Genomic DNA, 19,731 nt, shown 5'->3' on the forward strand with positions numbered 1-19,731 from the left:
CCAAAGTACCAATTAAGCCCATGCCAGACTTCTGACTTTATTCCTAAATTATCTTAATTTTATATTCTAAAATGTAAATTGACTAATTAATACAATTTCAAATGAGAGATTAATCTTTCATTTTAACAAATTATTTTTCTTATAAACTATGTCAATATCTATGAAAAAAACCTAAACTTAGATTTTGGTGGGCTTAATGGGTACACTTACCTTACACACACAGAGGACAAAAAGAGACAAAGAGGTGATGAGGGAGTCAAAGTGCTGTCTATCAACACTACACCTTCCTGTTTTAGCTGCATGTCTTCTGTCAGTGAGCACAACATTTATATTTTAATATCTAGACCAAGGATAGGAAATGCCCGGTTTTGCCAGACACAAAATAATTTCCATTTCAAATATTTGTCAAACTATTCATCCTTTAAAATAATAAGGAAGTTCACACTATCTTTGACCTTGAAGGTGCATCTAAAGGCGGTCACACATCGGATGAGAAGCTATATATATATACATACATACATACATACATAGTACTTGATTACACCTTGCAGTGCAACCTGGACACATTGTCAGTGATTCTCCCGGGATCATAGGGTGTTTCGGGTCTCATATCAGACACCCTCACCCAGGCGACCCAGCCGGGGGTGATCAGGCCCCGACTTGTGTCCAGGTAGCGCCCTACGCCAAGCGTCCCCCCTCCTTAACCAGAGCCACCGTGCCTTCTCAGCAGCTGCCAGGATGTTCTTGATGGCTCTTTGCCTATGCAGTCCGCAAATCCCTAAGAGTCTCAGGACCCGATGTAGAGACTGGCCTGCGAAGCCCCTACAGCCCACTTCGACAGGCTCACATCGAAGGCTCAGCATACTTGGCCCTCTTTCTTTCCTGGGCTTCCTACATCCTATCTTCCCAGGGGACCGTAAGTTCAAGTAACACAACCTGTTAACTCGCTGGGGACATCAAGACCATGTCTGGTCGGAGTGATGTGACTGCAATGGTGTCTGGGAACCTCAATTGCCTCCCCAGATCCACAAGGAGGTGCCAGTCTCTTGCTGTTGCGAGCAAGTCCCCTTGGGTCCTTCTAGGGGGCTGCGGCTTCTCGCCTGCTCGAACAAAGGCAATTACAGACTTGGTTGGAAGATGCTGTATGCTGATGTTAATGACAGTGCAGATGGCGTCTGCTACTGCCTTCAGGATCTGGTCATGGTGCCAACGATACCGTCCATCTCCTAAGGCTTTTGAGCAGTAGCTGAGGATATGCTCTTATGATCCTCTTTTCTGGCAGAGTTGGCAAGCAGGTGAACAGGTTGGCAGGACTAGGGAGGACATCATACACTGACTGGACCAAGAACTTAAAATGGTGTGGTTCCGCCTTCCAGAGTTCTGCCCAAGTGATCTTGCGGCCAACTGTTTTCTCCCACCTTGTCCAGGCCCCCTGCTTGGACATGCCCACCACTCTGCTGAAGCGAGCTTCCTCCACCTCGGCTCGTACCTCCTCCTGGATAAGCTTCCGCTTCTCATTCCCTCAGGCCTTGATGTAGCACGGCTTGGGATTGCTACCAAGCCCGGCCCGCCCAGTAGCCACCGTACCCACCAGGGTGCTATGCCGCAGCCTTGCCTCTGCCCGTTCCACTGCCTCCTGGGCATATATGTATGTTAATAATGACCTCTATCAGTAACTGGTTTAAAGTGTGTATTTGTGTGCATATTCATAAGTGAGTGGCTGCAGTCTCTACAATATTAATCCTTGACACCAGCTGAATTCTGTTTCAGTTTTTAATCCATTCAAACAGGGCAGAAATTGCACTCAATGCCTCTCTATCTCTGAATGTGTGACACAGGGGACATAATGCTGCCCTTCACCGAGATTTCTGGAAACATAAGCCCTCCAACAGCCCACCAGAACTGGCACTTACCAACTCATACAGCCTGTGTGTGTATAAAGCTCTCTCATTACCCAAGGCTCATGTTTCAGTAAGTTGAGGATTATAGACACACATGCTGTTTGTGTGTGTATGTAAAGGGGTGTTAGGACTGAGCCACCTGGAAATTCAGTCTTCCTAGGGCATGGCTGTAAACCAATCCTTTGGCTCAACTTGTTGCCAAAGAAAGAGTCTCTTCCTTTTCCTTCATTCCAATGTCTCCCTCCCATCCTGCTATAATTTAACAAGTACATTATTTAAAATCAAACTAAATTGGTCATTCTCGTGTTGACCAGAGGAAACCGGGGCTGAAGTGTGTGACGCAAGACTGGTGAAGCATTCTGCGTGTGTGTCCTTCATTCGTTTATTTGAAGTGCTAAGGGAAGCCAAAACAGCCAGCTGCCCCGGGAGTCTCTCAACACACTCTTCAGTACGACAGAGGTTGGGAGAGTCACTGGGAAACCCAGGACCCTCTCAGACCCTGCAAGAACTTAGGTTGGGTTACTGTCAGAACAAAGCCGGCTCTATGCAGGGCAGCACTCTCAGAGGAGGCCGTGGTTCAGACAAGACACATTGATACACACATACTTGTTAAGGGATGTAAGAATCATATATCATGTCTGAGGTGGAAGGAAAGTAGAGTGTTACGTGTGTGTGAGAGTCTCTCGAGTGCATGTTGGTAGGTACTAGTGGTCAGAGTTCAGTGCATTTGCGTGTGTTTTTGTTGTACCTAATCTAAACAGCAGCCCTCAGCAGGCCGGGTTGTTTGCTTGTCTAGTGTCCCCTAAGCCCAAGCACTGAGGCCCAGACTGAAATGCCTGGTTTAGGATGTCACTGTTTGAATAAAACTTGACAGACGGGATAAAGAGCATCTTCGCAGAGCAATGTAATCTGGAACAGATGGTGAAAATCCTGCGAATGGAACAGCTCTTCATAGAGCTTATGAAACCGTGGTCCGGATGTGAAATCTCCCATAAATGGAACCAATGGTGATAAAATGTGACATTTCACACTTCATTAGTGCTTATTTATATGAAAGCACACACTGGATTTTCCCTTCAGCAAATAATTTTCTGGAGCAACCACAACCTGGCAGGAATTGAGCAAGGCCTCCAGGCAACCAGATTTTGCTCTATTCTGTAGGCCTACTGCATATTGCCACACATTTTGGAAATGGTGAAAAATACTAAAGCTTGACCTTCAACCTAAGTGACCTCTGACACTGAGGCCAGAGGTGTCAACTTATCAAAGTTTAAAATGGTCAGGAGAGTGTGTTGCAGTATTTGTGAACCTTCTCTGAGGTTGAAATATACAGGTGCTTCTCAATAAATTAGAATGTCGTGAAAAAGTTAATTTCAGTATTTCAACTAAAATTGTGAAACTCTGGTATTAAATAAATTCAATGCACATATATTGAAGTAGTCTTTGGTTCTTTTAATTGTGATGATTTGGCTCACATTTAACCCAAACCCACCAATTCACTATCTCAACAAATTAGAATATGGTAACATGCCAATCAACTAATCAATTCAAAACACCTGCAAAGGTTTCCTGAACCTTTAAAATAGTCTCTCAGTTTGGTTCACTACACAATCATGGGGAAGACTGCTGATCTGACAGATGTCCAGAAGACAATCATTGACACCCTTCACAAGGAGCCACAAACATTCATTGCCAAAGAAGCTGGCTGTTCACAGAGTGCTGTATCCAAGCATGTTAACGGAAATTTGAGTGGAAGGAAAAAGTGTGAAAAAAAAGATGCACAACCAACCGAGAGAACCGCAGCCTTATGAGGATTGACAAGCAAAGTTGATTCAAGAATTTGAGTGAACTCCACAAGGAATGGACTGAGGCTGGAGTTAAGGCATCAAGGGCCACCACTCACTGACATGTCAAGGAATTTGGATACAGTTGTCGTATTACTCTTGTTAAGCCACTCCTGAGGCATCTTACATGGGCTAAGGAGAAGAAGAACTGGACTGTTGCCCAGTGGTCCAAAGGCCTCTTTTCAGATGAAAGCAAGTTTTGTATTTCATTTGGAAACCAAGGTCATAGAGTCTGGAGGAAGGGTGGACAAGCTCATAGTCCAAGTTGCTTGAAGGCCAGTGTTAAGTTTCCACAGTCTGTGATGATTTGGGGTGCAATATCATCTGCTGGTGTTGGTCCATTGTGTTTTTTGGAAACCAAAGTCACTGCACCCATTTACCAAGAACTTTTGGAGCACTTCATACTTCCTTCTGCTGACCAGCTTTTTGTAGATGCTGATTTCATTTTCCAGTAGGATTTGGCACCTGCCCACACTGCCAAAAGCACCAAAAGTTGGTTGAATGAGCATGGTGTTGATGTGCTTGACTGGCCAGCAAACTCACCAGACCTGAACCCCAGAGAGAATCTATGGGTTATTGTCAAGAGAAAATGAGAAACAAGAGACGAAACAATGCAGATGAGCTGAAGGCCACTGTCAAAGAAACTTGGGCTTCCACACCACCTCAGCAGTGCCACAAACTGATCACCTCCATGCCACGCCGAATTGAGGCAGTAATTAAAGCAAAAGGAGCCCCTACCAAGTATTGAGTACAATTTACTAAAAAAAATTTTTTTTATTGGTCTTATGAAGTATTCTAATTTGTTGAGATTGTGATTTGGTGTTTTTTTGTTAAATGTGACCCAAAATCATCACAATGAAAAGAACCAAACACTTAATCTACTTCAGTCTGTGTGCTTTGAATTTATTGAATACACGAGTTTCACAATTTAAGTTGTATTACTGAAATAAATGAACCTTTTCACAATATTCATTCATTCATTGAGAAGCACCTGTACTTAAGCACACACAGTTGGTTGAGATCTCTACACACTAATCCCTCTGTTACCACAGCGACCTCAAACTGCCATAAATGCATAATTGGACAAAAAAAAAAAAAGCTGGATGGAAAGAAAGAGATGGGAGAAGAAATTAAATAAATGCTCATCTTTTCTAAACAGAGGAAACAGGAGCTACAAGGTGATGTCATCACATCTGTAAGGCAGGGTTTCAACCACAGGGAACCTTTTCACTTCTGCTTTCAGTTTCTGTCAATCATTCATGTCAGTCAACCATGGTTAAAACTACCAGATATTTTACATACACATACTTTTCAGATTAAGAACAGACAAAAGAAACATACAGGTCAATTTCAAATTGCCAATGCAGGGTAGAGCTGAAGATCTTCGGTCGGGTTCGGGGCTTAATTTATATCATCTTATGCGGGCTCGGGTCGGGCTCGGGCTTGCGCTCCGGTCATGTGATGTGTTTCGGTTAGTGCGAGAAAGATGCGAAAATGGAGAAAGACGCGAAAATGGATGCTGAGTAGGTGTAACGGAGGCTTTTACGTTTTGGTTGCACCAGCAACTAAAGCAAAGTCTGAGGTGTGGAAAAGTTTTGATCATGTTTATAATGAGAATAATGAGTGAATAATGACGCACCATCAGTGAGCGCAGGAACGCGCTGAAGACATCTACAGTGGATTCATTCATTTTCCTCCACAAAAACATGTAGGCTTAGCCTAATCTCTGTGACTAAAGGTTTTTCAAATGATAACTATTTATTCGTTGAGTCTTAAATGCATAATGTGGACAGAGTATTTACGCTAATGTTGGCATTATTCTTTTATTAAATGTCAGCTGCTAGTGGCGAAGCAAATCCGGCGGAGCCTTCATCTTAATTTCGTTATTGCCAAATAACCATCTTAATTAAAAATTGATCTTAAGTTTATTTGTTAAAAAAAACTTGTTTTTATTGGTGCGTTGGTCTATTTATAGGCTAAATGAGCCTATGCCTCTTGTTAAGATTTCACAGAGGACTTATTGTATTTCTTTATTACAACTTCCAAGTGGTGTAGTCTACGTTAGTTATGAATAAATTATGTTAAAACATGTATAAATGACTCATTATTGACAAAAGGCAAAAGAGTTGTGTGCGTGCGCACATTAATATAATGTTGGGCTGTAAACGGGTTTGGGCTTTTAAAAAGCTGTCAATCAAAATGTACTTGTCGGGCTCGGGTCCTGTCGGGCCTTACTTTTAAGGCCGATTACAGCTCTAATGCAGGGAACTACACTAACCTTTTCCACTGGTGGCACTTGCGCGACTAACTTTTTCAGTTACTGGCACAAAACATGATTTGGTCGCACAAATTTTTTATAGTAAGCCGCTCTGAATAATAATGAAACTGTATTGCATACAGATGTGCTTTTTATTTTACTTGCCATGTTTTAAACCACATGCCTTCTTGTTTTATTTCTTACAGTACACACAGTGGCATTGCTCCGTCTTGGTACCTTAACCCAGGACAGTAGATGGGTTAGAGGGGCCCTGGTGCAGGTTGTACAGTGGGCCCTGTTTAAAATGGTTTAATATTTACAGTATGTTCGTTCTATTGATTTATTTGTGCTATTTACACAATGTATATATATATATATATATATATATATATATATATATATATATATTTTTTTTTTTTTTTTTTTTTTTTAGTTTGTAGGTGTCCAGAGACTAATTTAAAATAGCACTGCATAGTCTTCACTGTAAAATAAAATACACAGTCAAACCAAAATGTATTCAGACACCTTCAACATTTCTCACACTATCACAGTTTATTTGCTATAGTTTAGAAATTGGTAATAAAATATGACGAACTCAGGGTTAAACTGTGTCAGAACAAATTAATCTTGATATCATATAACTTTGATAGAAAGATATGTAATGGAATCAACCAAAACTTCAGACAACTGTCAGTATGACAATATTTACACAAATATCCATACTTTGTTGAACAGTTACCAAGCAAGCAATGCTTCATTTTGTTCAGTCTGTGGTGTGAAAAGGTTGCATTAGCAATTAAAAGAAAGAAACACTTAAGCAAAACATGGTCAGGTCCCTAATTTATTTTTGTTTTAATTTTTTTTTTATCAATCTCACTGGTAAGTCTATAGTATGAAGAATTTTTGGGTATAATATTTCACAGTTCGCTGTATTTTGCTATACTCACTTACATTAATGAACTAGTGTCCTGCACCCACCAGTAAAACAATACAATCAATTATATCTGATTATATTTAATTAATTTTATATCTAATTATATTTTTTCAATTATATCTTTTTGGTTTGATTGTGGATAAATTCTTGTTAAAACTACAAAGTAATTCAGTCAAGAGCAGTGAGTGATTTACTTTCATTTTCATACATTAAAGACACTGACAGCAGAGCTAGTAAATTAGGCGCGGTCACTTTAAGAGACAATGCATCCATTATAAGGATACACATCCGATTTCTTTCCAACTCTTTACTTTCACTTAAGACATAACCACAGACTTTTTCGAACACATTTTCCAAGACAGGTATTTTGATATATTTAGTATGTATTTGTCGGTAAAAAAGCAAGAAGACTTTGAGACACGTCTCTGTGTGAGTCCTGAACACCAGAACACCACGGTGCTGAATTGAGCTCTTTCGCATTCTTTTCTGTTTGTTTAAACTGCGATTTGTATTTGTTCATTCAGGTGCAGGAGACGCGAATGTCCTGAAGGAGGGATCGGTTCGGTGTTGCTTTCCGTGAGACGCGGCTCTCGTGCGCACCGAATAGAGTGCGCGAGTAACCAGATACTCAGTTAAGCTTTCCCGCATCGCGAGGGCTGAAGCCAAATTGCTGTGTTGAATGCTCAGAGCATGTAATAAACGTATTTTTAAAATACACATTTCTGTTTTAATAAATGCTCATAGTAAATCATAGCATATTGCCTAAAACATAAGGTAGGTACAAAAATAGTCAGTGATACATTTGCGACCTCAAAAAAATTAGGGTTGCAATGTCATTTCAAAAGGTCGCATACTGTATGCCCTGCATACATTGTGAAATTTGTTCTGAACAGCTTGTAAATGCACACAAACACACGTTCAAAAATTTGACGTCAGATCACCAGTACTGCATTTATTTGATCAAAGATACAGTAATAACAGCAATACTGCAAAGAATCTATTTATAACAAGTTTTCCATGCGAATATATTTTGAAAGACATTTTATTCCTTATTCCCTTTATTCCAGTGATCGCAAAACTGAATCAATAAATATTTCTTATTATTGTTAACGTTGAAAACACTTGTGTTGCTTAATGTTTGTGTTAATTTCTATAAAAGAAACTTTTATCTTTCTGAACTTAAACTTTTAAATGGTAATATATAATAAAAAAAAGATCTCAGAGTGGCTTTTATGTTAACATACTCTATCATTAAACAGCATTACAACACTTTGAGGTCTTTTTGAGACTGTCTCTTACACTGTATGCTCTTCAACATGGCTAAACTCACCATGGCATCTGAGCTATTTTAACAAAGTCTCTTGTCTCCCTGGCCTCTCTTTCTTCCACTCTCTCTGCACCCTTCACTAGTCACCAAGATGGATAAATTTACTTTAGTCCTTCAACCTCTGGGGTTTGGGAACAACCTCGTAATAACCTCTTTGAGAGAGAGGGACAGATGGAGAGAGTGTTTGAGTGCAGTTTGGGGCTGTGTAATGACTACAGACAAGAAAGACAGAGATAATGGATTGCGTTAAACGAATGTCTGACTTCCAATTCCTGACCAGTTCCATGGCATCTCCACCTCTTATCCCAGTACCTTTAATGTGCGGCTCTAGTTAAGGCCATCCTTAAAAATATTTTGGTTTGCAGTAACAGTAATTTTTCTTTAAAAAAAAGGGTCGGTAGGTCGGTCTATTTTATTTTTTTCAAGTTTCAATGTAAAAAAAAAAAGTAAATTTTTGTGATGGTGATGACGTCGTATGAATTTAAACAAATTAGCATATCGTGACGTCACTGACTGGGTCTTCAACCCGCACCTTCGGGCAGCATCATTGCAAACCTCATTTTGATGCAGGCTATATAGACCACAAACAAATTTAAATCTTTGTCAAAAACATGTTTATTGCATGAATTTCAGGTGAGAACAAATAAAATTAGGTACTGTTTTACTTGCATCCACCGCTACGTATCAATGCAACCTACAAATGAGAGACCGTTTACTTTGCTTTCTTGGGTTGTCACTTTTGTGAAAAAAATCCTGTTTGATTTGAGTGACAAGTGTTCATTGAATCAATTGTAAAATCGATTTTGCATGTCTAAAGTTTTATACGGCAAATAACACCAAATATAGGTAAATCTACGGACAACAGGCAGGACAAATGTAAAGACCAATATTTCTGATGATTTATTGGCGTGAAGTTACGTGCACAATGACAAATGAGTGCAACATTTTCGAAAAACAATAAGCAGAGTGGACTGCCATAATGCAAAACATTTACTGCAGGCTTCAACATGGCTGTGTTTATGATTAGAAATGTCAACAACAACAAAAAAAATCACATTTTTTCGAATTCGAATTTTAGGTGTGCATTAAGGAAGCTGCCTTATGAGCCCCGGTATGTGTTCCATTCCATCTCGCCGCGCGCACAGCTGTGTCTACACAACTTTCAAAGGCGGACGAGCTTGACACGCAGTAGCTGCTGTCTCATCTTTCACCTCGTGTACGCGCACCATCCGAAGTATACTTGATCTTTATCAGTGGCGCACGAGATGCGATGATGATGTATGCGGCATTGCATTATAAGGTTATGTTAGCCTATCCAGTTGAAGCCACTTAAAAAAAAAAAAAAGAGAACATCAATGTGGAGAAGATCTTGTTTACATCAAAACTGAAACCAAGCCGTTCACACAGAACGCATATTTCACGCATTTTCTAGAGGGACACCGTTGGACTCGCGTCTCGCGCATGTTTAGAAAGACATGTAAAATTTATGTATTTAATTTAATTTTCTAAAAATCTTGAGACTTTATGTTGGGTTTTTGTTCCCCATACCACTGCATCTCATGTTTTTAAATGAAAAAATGTATCCTGTGTGACTGGTTTTCCACCCTTTTTATTTAACAATGCATACATGAAACTGTTTTGTTTATAGTTCTTTAAGCAACTTAATTAATAATAATTGGTTCATAAACATTATTTTAAATATTATGTTTTTTTCACAGTCATGTATTCTAATGCTTTGAATAAACATGCAGTACTATTTTGCTCGATGCGCTATTTTGAGGCCTTAGAAGAGAAGCAAAAAGCTTTTCTTCACCCTAACTGAAATTATGCATTTAAAATTTGAATACAATTCGAATTTTGATCATATTTAAGTAAAAAATTTGAATTTAGTTTTCCAGCTATTTTGACAGCCCTAGGCGATTCAAGCCCGAAACTGTATGAGACTGAATACCGGCACAATTCACATTTCTGTTGTAAAAAGAGAAACATTGTGCAGAAGTATTATTTGCTGTTATGCGTGTTTGTCCGAAGCTGCAGTTGCTGTGTGACGCCTGTTCAAAAAAAAACAAAAACAAAAACCTGGATGCGCTCCGAGAGAAGGTCTTTAAAACCATTTTCCTATTTTCGTTTTCGAAACTTGTGTTGGTTGATTCGTGCAATAGATTTTCAAACATAAAATGACAGTCGACACGGTCACGGTTTTAGACTAGACGGGAGAAGGGATGGGCACAGTTTTTCCAGAACTTCGTGCCAAGTTAAAGCGGTGTCGAGCTGTTTTAATGCATTTTTTTAGATGTATTATGGTGCCCGAACCCGTATGACTTTGAACAGTGACCGCAAACATTTGGTTTACTGCAGCCACAGCCATCATTACCAAGCGCGAACCGATGAATCTGACAGTGAGTGAGAGTATGAGACGAAGCGAACGCACAGGCCATAGTGTGACATCTGTGTAAACATAGATGACGTCACAGGTTTTTTTTAATTAAAGAAGATAGCCTTCATTTGTATGTAGGCCTAGGCAATTTATATATTTACAATACTTACTTAAATATAATTAATAGTATTTTATTGCTTTTGTATTAGTTGTTTGAAGAATAAAAAAAAATTGGTCGTCTTAACGCAAATTTACAATCGGCAAGTCGGCCGGACTAAAAGCAAAAAAAAAATAAAAAATTGAGTCAGTCCTAAATTGACAGGGTCAGTCGGGTTACGGCAAACAAGAATATTTTTAAGGATGGCCTAAAGCTGTGTTTTAAAACACAATCTTGTTCCCCGTGGCAGGAAAACCACTTATAGAAAGCTTACTGGAAAAGCAATAATCATATGGTTATACAAAAAAACTTAATCATATGTGAGGACACAAACATACACACACGAACACGCATGCATCACTCGGCAGACTGTGAGAGTGGGTGGCGCTACTGTTTGCTGGCCTTGGGGAGTAAATCAGGATGTTGCCCATGGTGTGTTAACCGCTGTGGGTTTGTGTGTCAGGGGATGAGACATCACTACAGACTACAAACACAATGCGCTGTGAACTGCAGCCAAACTCTCACCACACACACTCACACAGAGCCAAAAATGACAGCCTGTCACTACAAACTGTAAAGACATTACCACAGAGATATGCCAGGTAAAGATGCTTATAGTTCAGTATGAGGAATGCTAGCTGAGCTGACTGAGAACAAATAATCAATTACCTTACCTGTCCCAAAACAGACAGACAGGCTTTGTTCATTGATCCTCAATGAGCTTTGACCTCATCAATCAATTATTCCAATCGGTTACTCAACATAAAACAAGAAAACATAAATAAACAACCTGAGAGATTGCATATATTATTGACTAAGGGGAAGTCGTGGCCTAGTGGTTAGGGAGTTTGACTCCTTACCCTAAGGTTGTGGGTTTGAGTCTCAGGCCGGCAATACCATGACCCTTGAGCAAGGCACCGAACCCCCAACTGCTCCCCGGGCGCCGCAGCATAAATGGCTGCCCACTGCTCCGGGTGTGTGTTCAAGGTGTGTGCACTTTGGATGGGTTAAATGCAGAGCACGAATTCTGAGTATGGGTCACCATACTTGGCTGTATGTCACTTCACGTCATGTCACTGACCAAAGATGAAATTTTAAAGTAATAAGCCATGATGATGGCTTTTACTAGACTAGCAGTGCAAACGGATTTGTCGATTATCATGCTTAGGTTTGTTACACTGTGAAAAGACGCACATAGCGTAATTTCATGCTGTTGCCAAGCAACGAAATGACCCAAGATCATTAAATCACTTTCCAAATTAATAAAAAAATGAATCATACCCTGTTTATTGCCCTGTTTGCAAATGGCTTCAAATGTGCCTCATCCAATTAGATTTTAGAGCTACAAACATCTGTTTTATCCACCTTATTTTCACTGTAAGAGAAGACAAGGCTTGTTGACATATGCAAGGCTTCCTGTGTCGCTACCAATTATTTTCAATGACTAAAACAATCCATTATGATGCTTGATGTTGCAAACTGGTGTTTGCAATCAAGTTATTTTTATTTATCGTAAACAAACACTGGTTTGTAGTGCAAATAGTTTTACAGTGTACTGCACTTTTAGTTATTTACATAGTTATATGTACAAAATAAGGTGTATCCTATAGTATGCGTGAAATGCAAAAAACTAAAAAAAATGATTAAGAAGCCTTTCAAGACAGTAACAAGCACACAGAATCTTGTATGCAAACATTCATGCGAACACACACATACACTCCTGAAGCTTCAGACATTTGTGTGACTACAGCACTCAGCGAGTGCTCCGCTATCTCAAGAGCTCTTTAAATCCATCCATCCAGCTCTTAACAACTCTCATCTGCCTCAAACTTCATCTTTCTGCCTCTCCTATTCTTCTCTTCATCCTCTCTCCTCTTCTTTTTCAATCTCTTGACAATGTCATCGTCAGTGAAATTATACCTTCCACACAGGGCCTCACCCGAGTCCTGCTCTTCTGATGAGCGCTCTGCTGCTAGCATGTTTACGTGTGCTGTCAATTGAGTCTGAGCTGTACATATTGTATTCATTCATTCAATATCATGCAAGACAGTTGATCAGCTTCTATGATTTTTATATATAAGCAACCAAGCTATGTACTAAACATACATAAATATTTCATTAGGCATTAGCGTTCACCACAGCAGACACTGTGTGACTGGCAGCAGTAGCTAGATTTTATTCAATGCATGACCAGACATAAATAAAACACAGCACTCACAAAACGGCTACCTTATGTCTTGTGAATGATGCTAGAAACTTAAACAAATTCTATTACTGGGAATTACTGCCAAACAAATAAAAAACAATCTGTTTAGTGGTCCAGCTGCTCCTAAGTGGGACATTGACAGCATACTGAGAGAGAGACAGAGAGAGAGAATGAGGTATCTGGAGTCGAGTCTGTAGTAACAGCTTTGTCTTATCATCCAAGTCCAAAAGTGGCCAACACAATGTCGGACTCAATTTATACTCGGCAACAAACAAGATATCAGACATTTAAAGTGTAAAAGCATTTAATTCATGAATACAATAAAAGTTCTCAAGAACTTTTGCACTGGACAGCACTTCAAGCATATCTCAAAGAAAATTTCTGAAGATATTTTTGTCAAGATAACTTATTAGCACAGATATCTCAAGTTCATAACAACACCAAACTGGAAGCCCATTGAAGCCAAATATTTGTAATTTTTTGTCATTTTCTCAAGACCCTGAGATAATGACAGAAAAATAACTGAATGTTGTGTGTTTGCAAACAGTTTGTGGTCTCACCTTGAACATGTTGAAGGGAACAACATAATTACAAAACACATCTTATTAACAAACAAATACAAAGATAGTGCTACAGAGTCTCAGAATCACAGATAAAACAGATATCTCACTAGTTGAGTCGTCACAGTTCCTGTTGTTCTCACACTTACTTGCTCTGAAATCGAGCAAAAGGCTTCTTAGACGCACAAGATGCAGGAGATGAATACACTAATTGAAGCAGGCTGGTTGGCAGCCACCTGCAGGCTGTGTGAGAGACAGTAATTAAGTCGAACATTTAATGATTCTGCTTAATAGGAGTGAGAGGCAGCACAACGAGGAGAGAAAAAAAAGAAAACAAGCAACAATTACACAAAACATCAGGAGGGAGACAAAGAGAGAAGAAAATAGAAGAGAAGAGGAGAGGGTCTTAAGGCCTTTCCACACTGAGCGTGAAAAAGCTAAACGAATATCGGACACAATGACATGCTGGGATAAAACAACAGATTTCTATGGATGCTTCCACAGACCATGAACATTCAGGCACAGAAAAATGCAAATGTTTTTTTTTTTCGAACCAGTCCGACAAATCTTTTCAGTTTTGCAAAGAGAAAACACAGGCCATCCAAAAACATTTTAGCTAGATTCACGTGATCAGAGCAGCTGCTGTTGCACAAAAAGGCAAGAGTGATGGCACTGATTCGAAAACCAGTGTAGACAAACATCGAAGAAGAGTATCCCGGATAAGAGAGAGTACAGACACACATTTAAATGGAAATGGAAAGCTCTACTTGTTTGACCATAATCAAGTTTAGATTTTACCATCCATAGAACAAGATTAAATATCTTAGAGGCCTGTGACCTAGAGGTTAGCACATTTTTGAGTCTTGAATAGACTGACTATGACTAATTTCTTGATCTTTTTTCCTATAAAAACTAAAAATTAAATAAAAGTTTAGTCTTTAAATCAGACCAGGTCACTTTTATTTATATAGTGCTTTATACAATAGAATTTGAATCAAAGCAGCTTTACAGTGTCAAACAGAAAAATAGGTCGTCATAATGCAGGAGGACAATAACAAGCAGTCCATTTTTCAGTTATGGTCAGTTCATTGATGATTCAGTGATATCATCATCCAGTTCAGATCTCTTCCAATAGTGTCTGTGTAATCAAGTCAACAATACTGCCAGAAATGAAGCATCCCCAAGTAAGTAAATCAAAGGCGACAATTACAAGGAACCAAAAATCCATCAGTGACAGAAATGGAGAGGGACAGTTATCTTTGTCTTTTTAACCTTTAAAATTTGCCACAAATTATGAGACAAAACTGACAGTGACATCTGTTTATCCCTTCTTCTCTTCCATCTCCACAGCTCAAAACAACCTACAGCCCAATAAATGATTTAAGATCTGTTTTCTTCTGCTCTTTTGGAGTTTGATCTATATTTTCCCCTCAGAGGTGCCTCTTCCATCTCATCACGCTGTTGAATGTGAGGCATTTTTTGAGTGTCAACCACCTGAGTGTGAAAAACATGTGAGCCTCTCGTTCTAGGCTCCAGGCAAATATTGACATCTTTTCTGTTGCCCATCTCTCAGCTCTCCAGTTCTACGTTCTCTTTCTTCTTTTGTTCATAAGGGTTAAGAGTCTGAGCGACTGGTAATCCTCTGTAACGGAGAGCAGTGTCCTGTATACACCTGCTGTCTTTCATCTTCCTAAAACCCTCCAATAAACATACCACAGCGCCTAAGTTCATTTGCACCTGTGTTTTGGAGGACGATACTCTTTTCTCCATCTCTTCTGCCAGTGGAAAGATTAGCATATGGCAAACCAAGAAGGGGACAAGGGGAATGTGAAGGAGAGAGGGAAAAGACAGAGAGAGAAGACACACATTTAAATGGAAATAGAGTCTAAAGGGAGATGAAGTGGCCTGGCAGTCAGTGAGAAGAGAAAGCATATTTGTGTACTGTTTCCCAAGTGCCAGCTTTTCTGAAGCAGAGGAGGCGGGCATGTGTTAGTTTAAGGCGCACAAAGGGAGTTTTAATCCTTTCTGAGGGGTCGTAATGGCCACGGTGAGGCGTCTCCAGGAGGGAAAGCCTTTCCAAAAAAGCGCTACCATTCAGAGCCCCTCTGAACCTAACAAATCAAACCTCTAAAGGCATTCAAAGAGCAGAATGTGGGAAATGTGTTTGGGGTCCCGAGGGAGTGAAGCAAGGGGGAAAAGGAGGAACAAGGGGCTTGTCGGCATCAATCAGTCCCTCTCTCTCACCTCCTCCCTGTGGTCAGATGTCTTTCCAGCCTCCTTCACCCCTCCCCACCCATCATGCTCTCAATCCTGGTAACGCACCATTACAGAAGAATGTGGATTCACAAGGCTGGGCTCCATTATGTTGGCCTGCCCAGGGTTTGTAAAATGGGGGAGCTCAAATTGCAAAGGCTTTAAGAGCAAATTAGCGGTGTGCTGATGGGCTCCTGCTGTCTAAAGACACTGAGGTTTTAAAAGCAACTCAACTGACTCCCCGGATCCTTTGACTCACACGTTCTTACTGCAGACTCCACATGAACCAACTTCCTATGTGTATGGTGGGACGTTTACATGCACACAAAGAACAGACGGTGAGGGCATCGCAGCTCCTCACTGTACAAACACAAAGCGTGCTTTTAAAATAGACATGACAAACAATATCACACACGCAGAGTATCAAACCAGCAGGGCAGAATAGCTTCTTCCACTACCGTCTGTGCCGCAGATTCACCACCTTTATTTAGCATTTCACAACTAATCAATTTCCATAACAGAAGCCAGACGCCGCTGCACATGGGACCCAGTGTGTGGCGTTTACACATGCTGCGCGCCTGAAATGGATTTTCTCATTCATCACTCAGCAGCACATTGGGATCTGTTTAACAGAGTGGCTCAGATGGATTTCTCCCAGCCCATACACTGTAAGTAAGCAAGGATACAACACACTGTGCCTGTCAATGGAATCGTAGTCAGCCTTGAGGAAATGCATTATTTCCCATGCCACCCCGGAAAGCAAAACACATTAGACGTAATCTGAATGCAATATTGGTAAATAAGGTTGTCTAAAATAATATGACAGATTCTAGTTTATGACTTGAAGCATCGAAGATTGCATGCTTCACAGTTATGTATATATATATATATATATATAATACCTGCAATATATAACAGTATTTATATAGACTGGGATTATCCTCACACATGGCCATAATGATATTCATTTTTAGATCATAAAACTATGATTACACCTTTAAAATATAATTTTACAGAAAACAAAAACCATAACAATTTAGAGAACAGTAAAATCTGTCAACCACTACACAACTGTGATTTACACAAGCAATAAGCACATAAGCAGAATGGAATGAAAAAAGTCCACCACATACCTTTAACTGCAGCTGTGCTGAATAATTTCTCTGAGCCGGCATCGGAGCCCTGAGAGAGAGCGAGAAAGACAGAGTCAGTACATCTGCTTCAGATCTAAGCAGGTGGGCTTCATCATCAAAGGTAGCGCAGCATTAATGAGCGCAAAAATTCAGTCCCTTTCCAAGGCGGCCACTGGATGGCACTGTGGCTCCATGAGCAAAACGACGCGCCGCACTTGAGACCGGGTTGAACGCATTAACATTGCTGTTATTGTGCAAACATCCAGCGTTGCAATTTACACAGCATTTAGGTAATGAAAGCTCATTTAAGTGACAATGTGGTGTCAAAGGGACAATTCAATTGACTTAACAGCAACAAAGATAGAACCATTACAGCCCATCCATTAGCGTCTAACCTGACTCTCCTCTCATTCCTGAGGAAAATAATACACGAGTTTTGTGCACTTTAACAATTTTACAACGATTACCCAATATAAACACAAACAGAACAGCGTTTGAGTGGATGTAAATTTGCAATCGGGCATTTATACGTCTTTCTGTGGATACCTTACTAAGAATATATTCTCCGAAAAACAGCTCATTGGAAAGCAATTATTCTGACAGGTTTGGCAACACTATATCCATATCCTGCTCGAGGCAAAAACGACACTGACAAGTCTAAAATAGCATATATATATAAAACGTTAAGGCCATTTTCACAGCTGAAAGCTGAATAATAATTATAATAATAATGTGATATGCGTTCATTAACACGTCAAGAGAAATAGTTTCCACACGACAACGCGTTCGCGTGACTGCTTTATTTAAACCACAAGCGAAAAACATCTGGCAACATTCACTGCAGAGTTCAACTACAATTATCCACATCCAACGACAAGAAAACAGCGCTCCAAATCCTCCAGCCATCGAGTAATCCACTGAAACTGCTTTAAAACGTCGAATGACATTGAGGTCATCGAGATATGAACAAAAAAAAAATCCATTTTTGAAAGATATGAAGGTGAGGTGTACCTTCTGATGTGGTGAGGTTGGCACGGAGGAAAATAAGCCAAGAAATCACTTTAAGGTTTCGAAATAAATACGCCGTTTCACATTCTGCTTGTCAAACAATGTAATCCACAAACAGGCGGCGAATTCCTCTCGTTCCCTCAGAGTGAATGACAGCCATGCAAAAATAAGAAGCCTTTCCCAGGGAAGAAGAGGGAGAAGAAAAACATCCAGAGCCCAAAGCGAGAGAGGCTCTCAGACAAAGGCAGCCATGTGCCTGGTACCCAAGAGCGCAGGGATGTGGAGAAATCCTTCAGTTCGTCTTCTTCGCGCAAATTGGCCGTTTGAAATCCTCGCCAACCGTCGCAGACTTCTGCGCTTTTGTGTAAGAGGCGCGCTCAGTGACAAACCATCCGCGCGTTCCTGTCTCCCGTGCGCTCGTGCAGAGCAAGAAAATCCAACAAAGCTTACAATATTTCCCTCCTATAGACAGAATGGGTGGAGTAAAGCCGCAGTAAAACCCCGACGCCGCTTCCTTTCCTCGAAATCGTCGCTGGTTCAAGCTCGGTTCCTCTCGTTCCTCGCGCGAGTGCTGCCTGTACCCCCACAAACTCTCTCAATCACCTACGGCGCGACCGGGTCCTCCCACTTCCTGATTCTAACCTAACTTCATTCAGCTTCTACCCCCTGCTTGTTTCTGCCTCACACACACGGAGCGTGCTTCCTCCGCTCAGCTTCACCGGGCAGACGGTGCGTGAGCGCGTGCACGATGCTCAATGAGCGCTACTGGCGGAGGAGTCCTGAAAGAATGCAAACAGGAGACAGAGCGACCAGGAGGAAGAGAGCGAGCGAGCGAGAGAGAGAGAGGGAGACAGAGAGAGAAAAGGAGGGAACTGGGATAGTATGATATTCTTTCACTCTCTTGCTGCTAATAAATTTAGGTTGCAGCTACTGTGAAGGGGATGGAGACAGAGGCTCTCTTTATGAGCAGCACACACCTCTCTGGTTCTGACCTTCACAGTATTCCTTCACTGGGGTTAGAATCACCCAGGCTGACCCAGAACAGCACAGTTTGCTCTGCTGAATAATTATTGTCAATAGTGTAGTGATGTATGAAAACCACTCATGCCGAAGTCACTTTCACACAACGTTGTTCAACGCATGAAAAACTGAACTCGATGCAAAATCTCTGTGGGGAAATCGAGGAGCCTTTGGGTGAACTGCTTTTGGAAATACTGCAAAAAGTTTGCCAAGCAATGGTAAATGTGACTTCATCTTTAAAAAAAAATTACAAGCAGATGAGAGCTGTGCTGTGTATTGTTGGGACTAACATGGTGATATTTAACACCAGGAAAACAAATTTAAGACTAAACTGCTCAACCACATCTGCAGCGATTATACACGAAGACTGGCCTTAATTGTGTTTCTAAACCATGGTGTAATATTAACCTCCTTCCTCCAGGGTTTGAGGAAACACTTGAAGATCTAATTCCACTAACCTCAGTCCATGGACACTCAAACCCAAACAATCCACCAATCTTAAAATAAAGCCGGACATTCCTGGAAAATCTCCTTAATCTGACTGATTTGAGGTCCCTTGGTTTAGCAAACCAGTATTAACCCTTTGCATCTCGGATCAATGGATTAACAAGGGACTTGCATTCTAGTGACCTCTGACCTTGACTGCCCCCAAAAGAGTAAGAGAATGAGTTAGCTTATCGCTGAATGTTTACCTTTCCTTCGCTAAATCTTTCAACCCTTCTCCTTTGAGCCGGGGGAAAAAAGGAGCCGCACG

General features: G+C 40.6%; 1 protein-coding gene across 7 annotated transcripts in view; it reads right to left on the reverse strand.

The window, feature by feature from the left end:
* LOC132132789 (autism susceptibility gene 2 protein homolog) overlaps positions 1 to 19,731 on the reverse strand; it is a 361,078-nt gene that overhangs the window by 25,991 nt on the left and 315,356 nt on the right. For all 7 annotated transcript variants that reach the window (XM_059545316.1, XM_059545318.1, XM_059545319.1 and 4 more), the window contains one exon: positions 16,950 to 16,998. In XM_059545316.1, coding sequence (XP_059401299.1) covers positions 16,950 to 16,998 — 49 coding nt within the window. The remainder of the gene's footprint in view (positions 1 to 16,949; positions 16,999 to 19,731) is intronic.

Source organism: Carassius carassius, chromosome 49, assembly GCF_963082965.1.
Source record: "Carassius carassius chromosome 49, fCarCar2.1, whole genome shotgun sequence".
Taxonomy (NCBI): domain Eukaryota; kingdom Metazoa; phylum Chordata; class Actinopteri; order Cypriniformes; family Cyprinidae; genus Carassius; species Carassius carassius.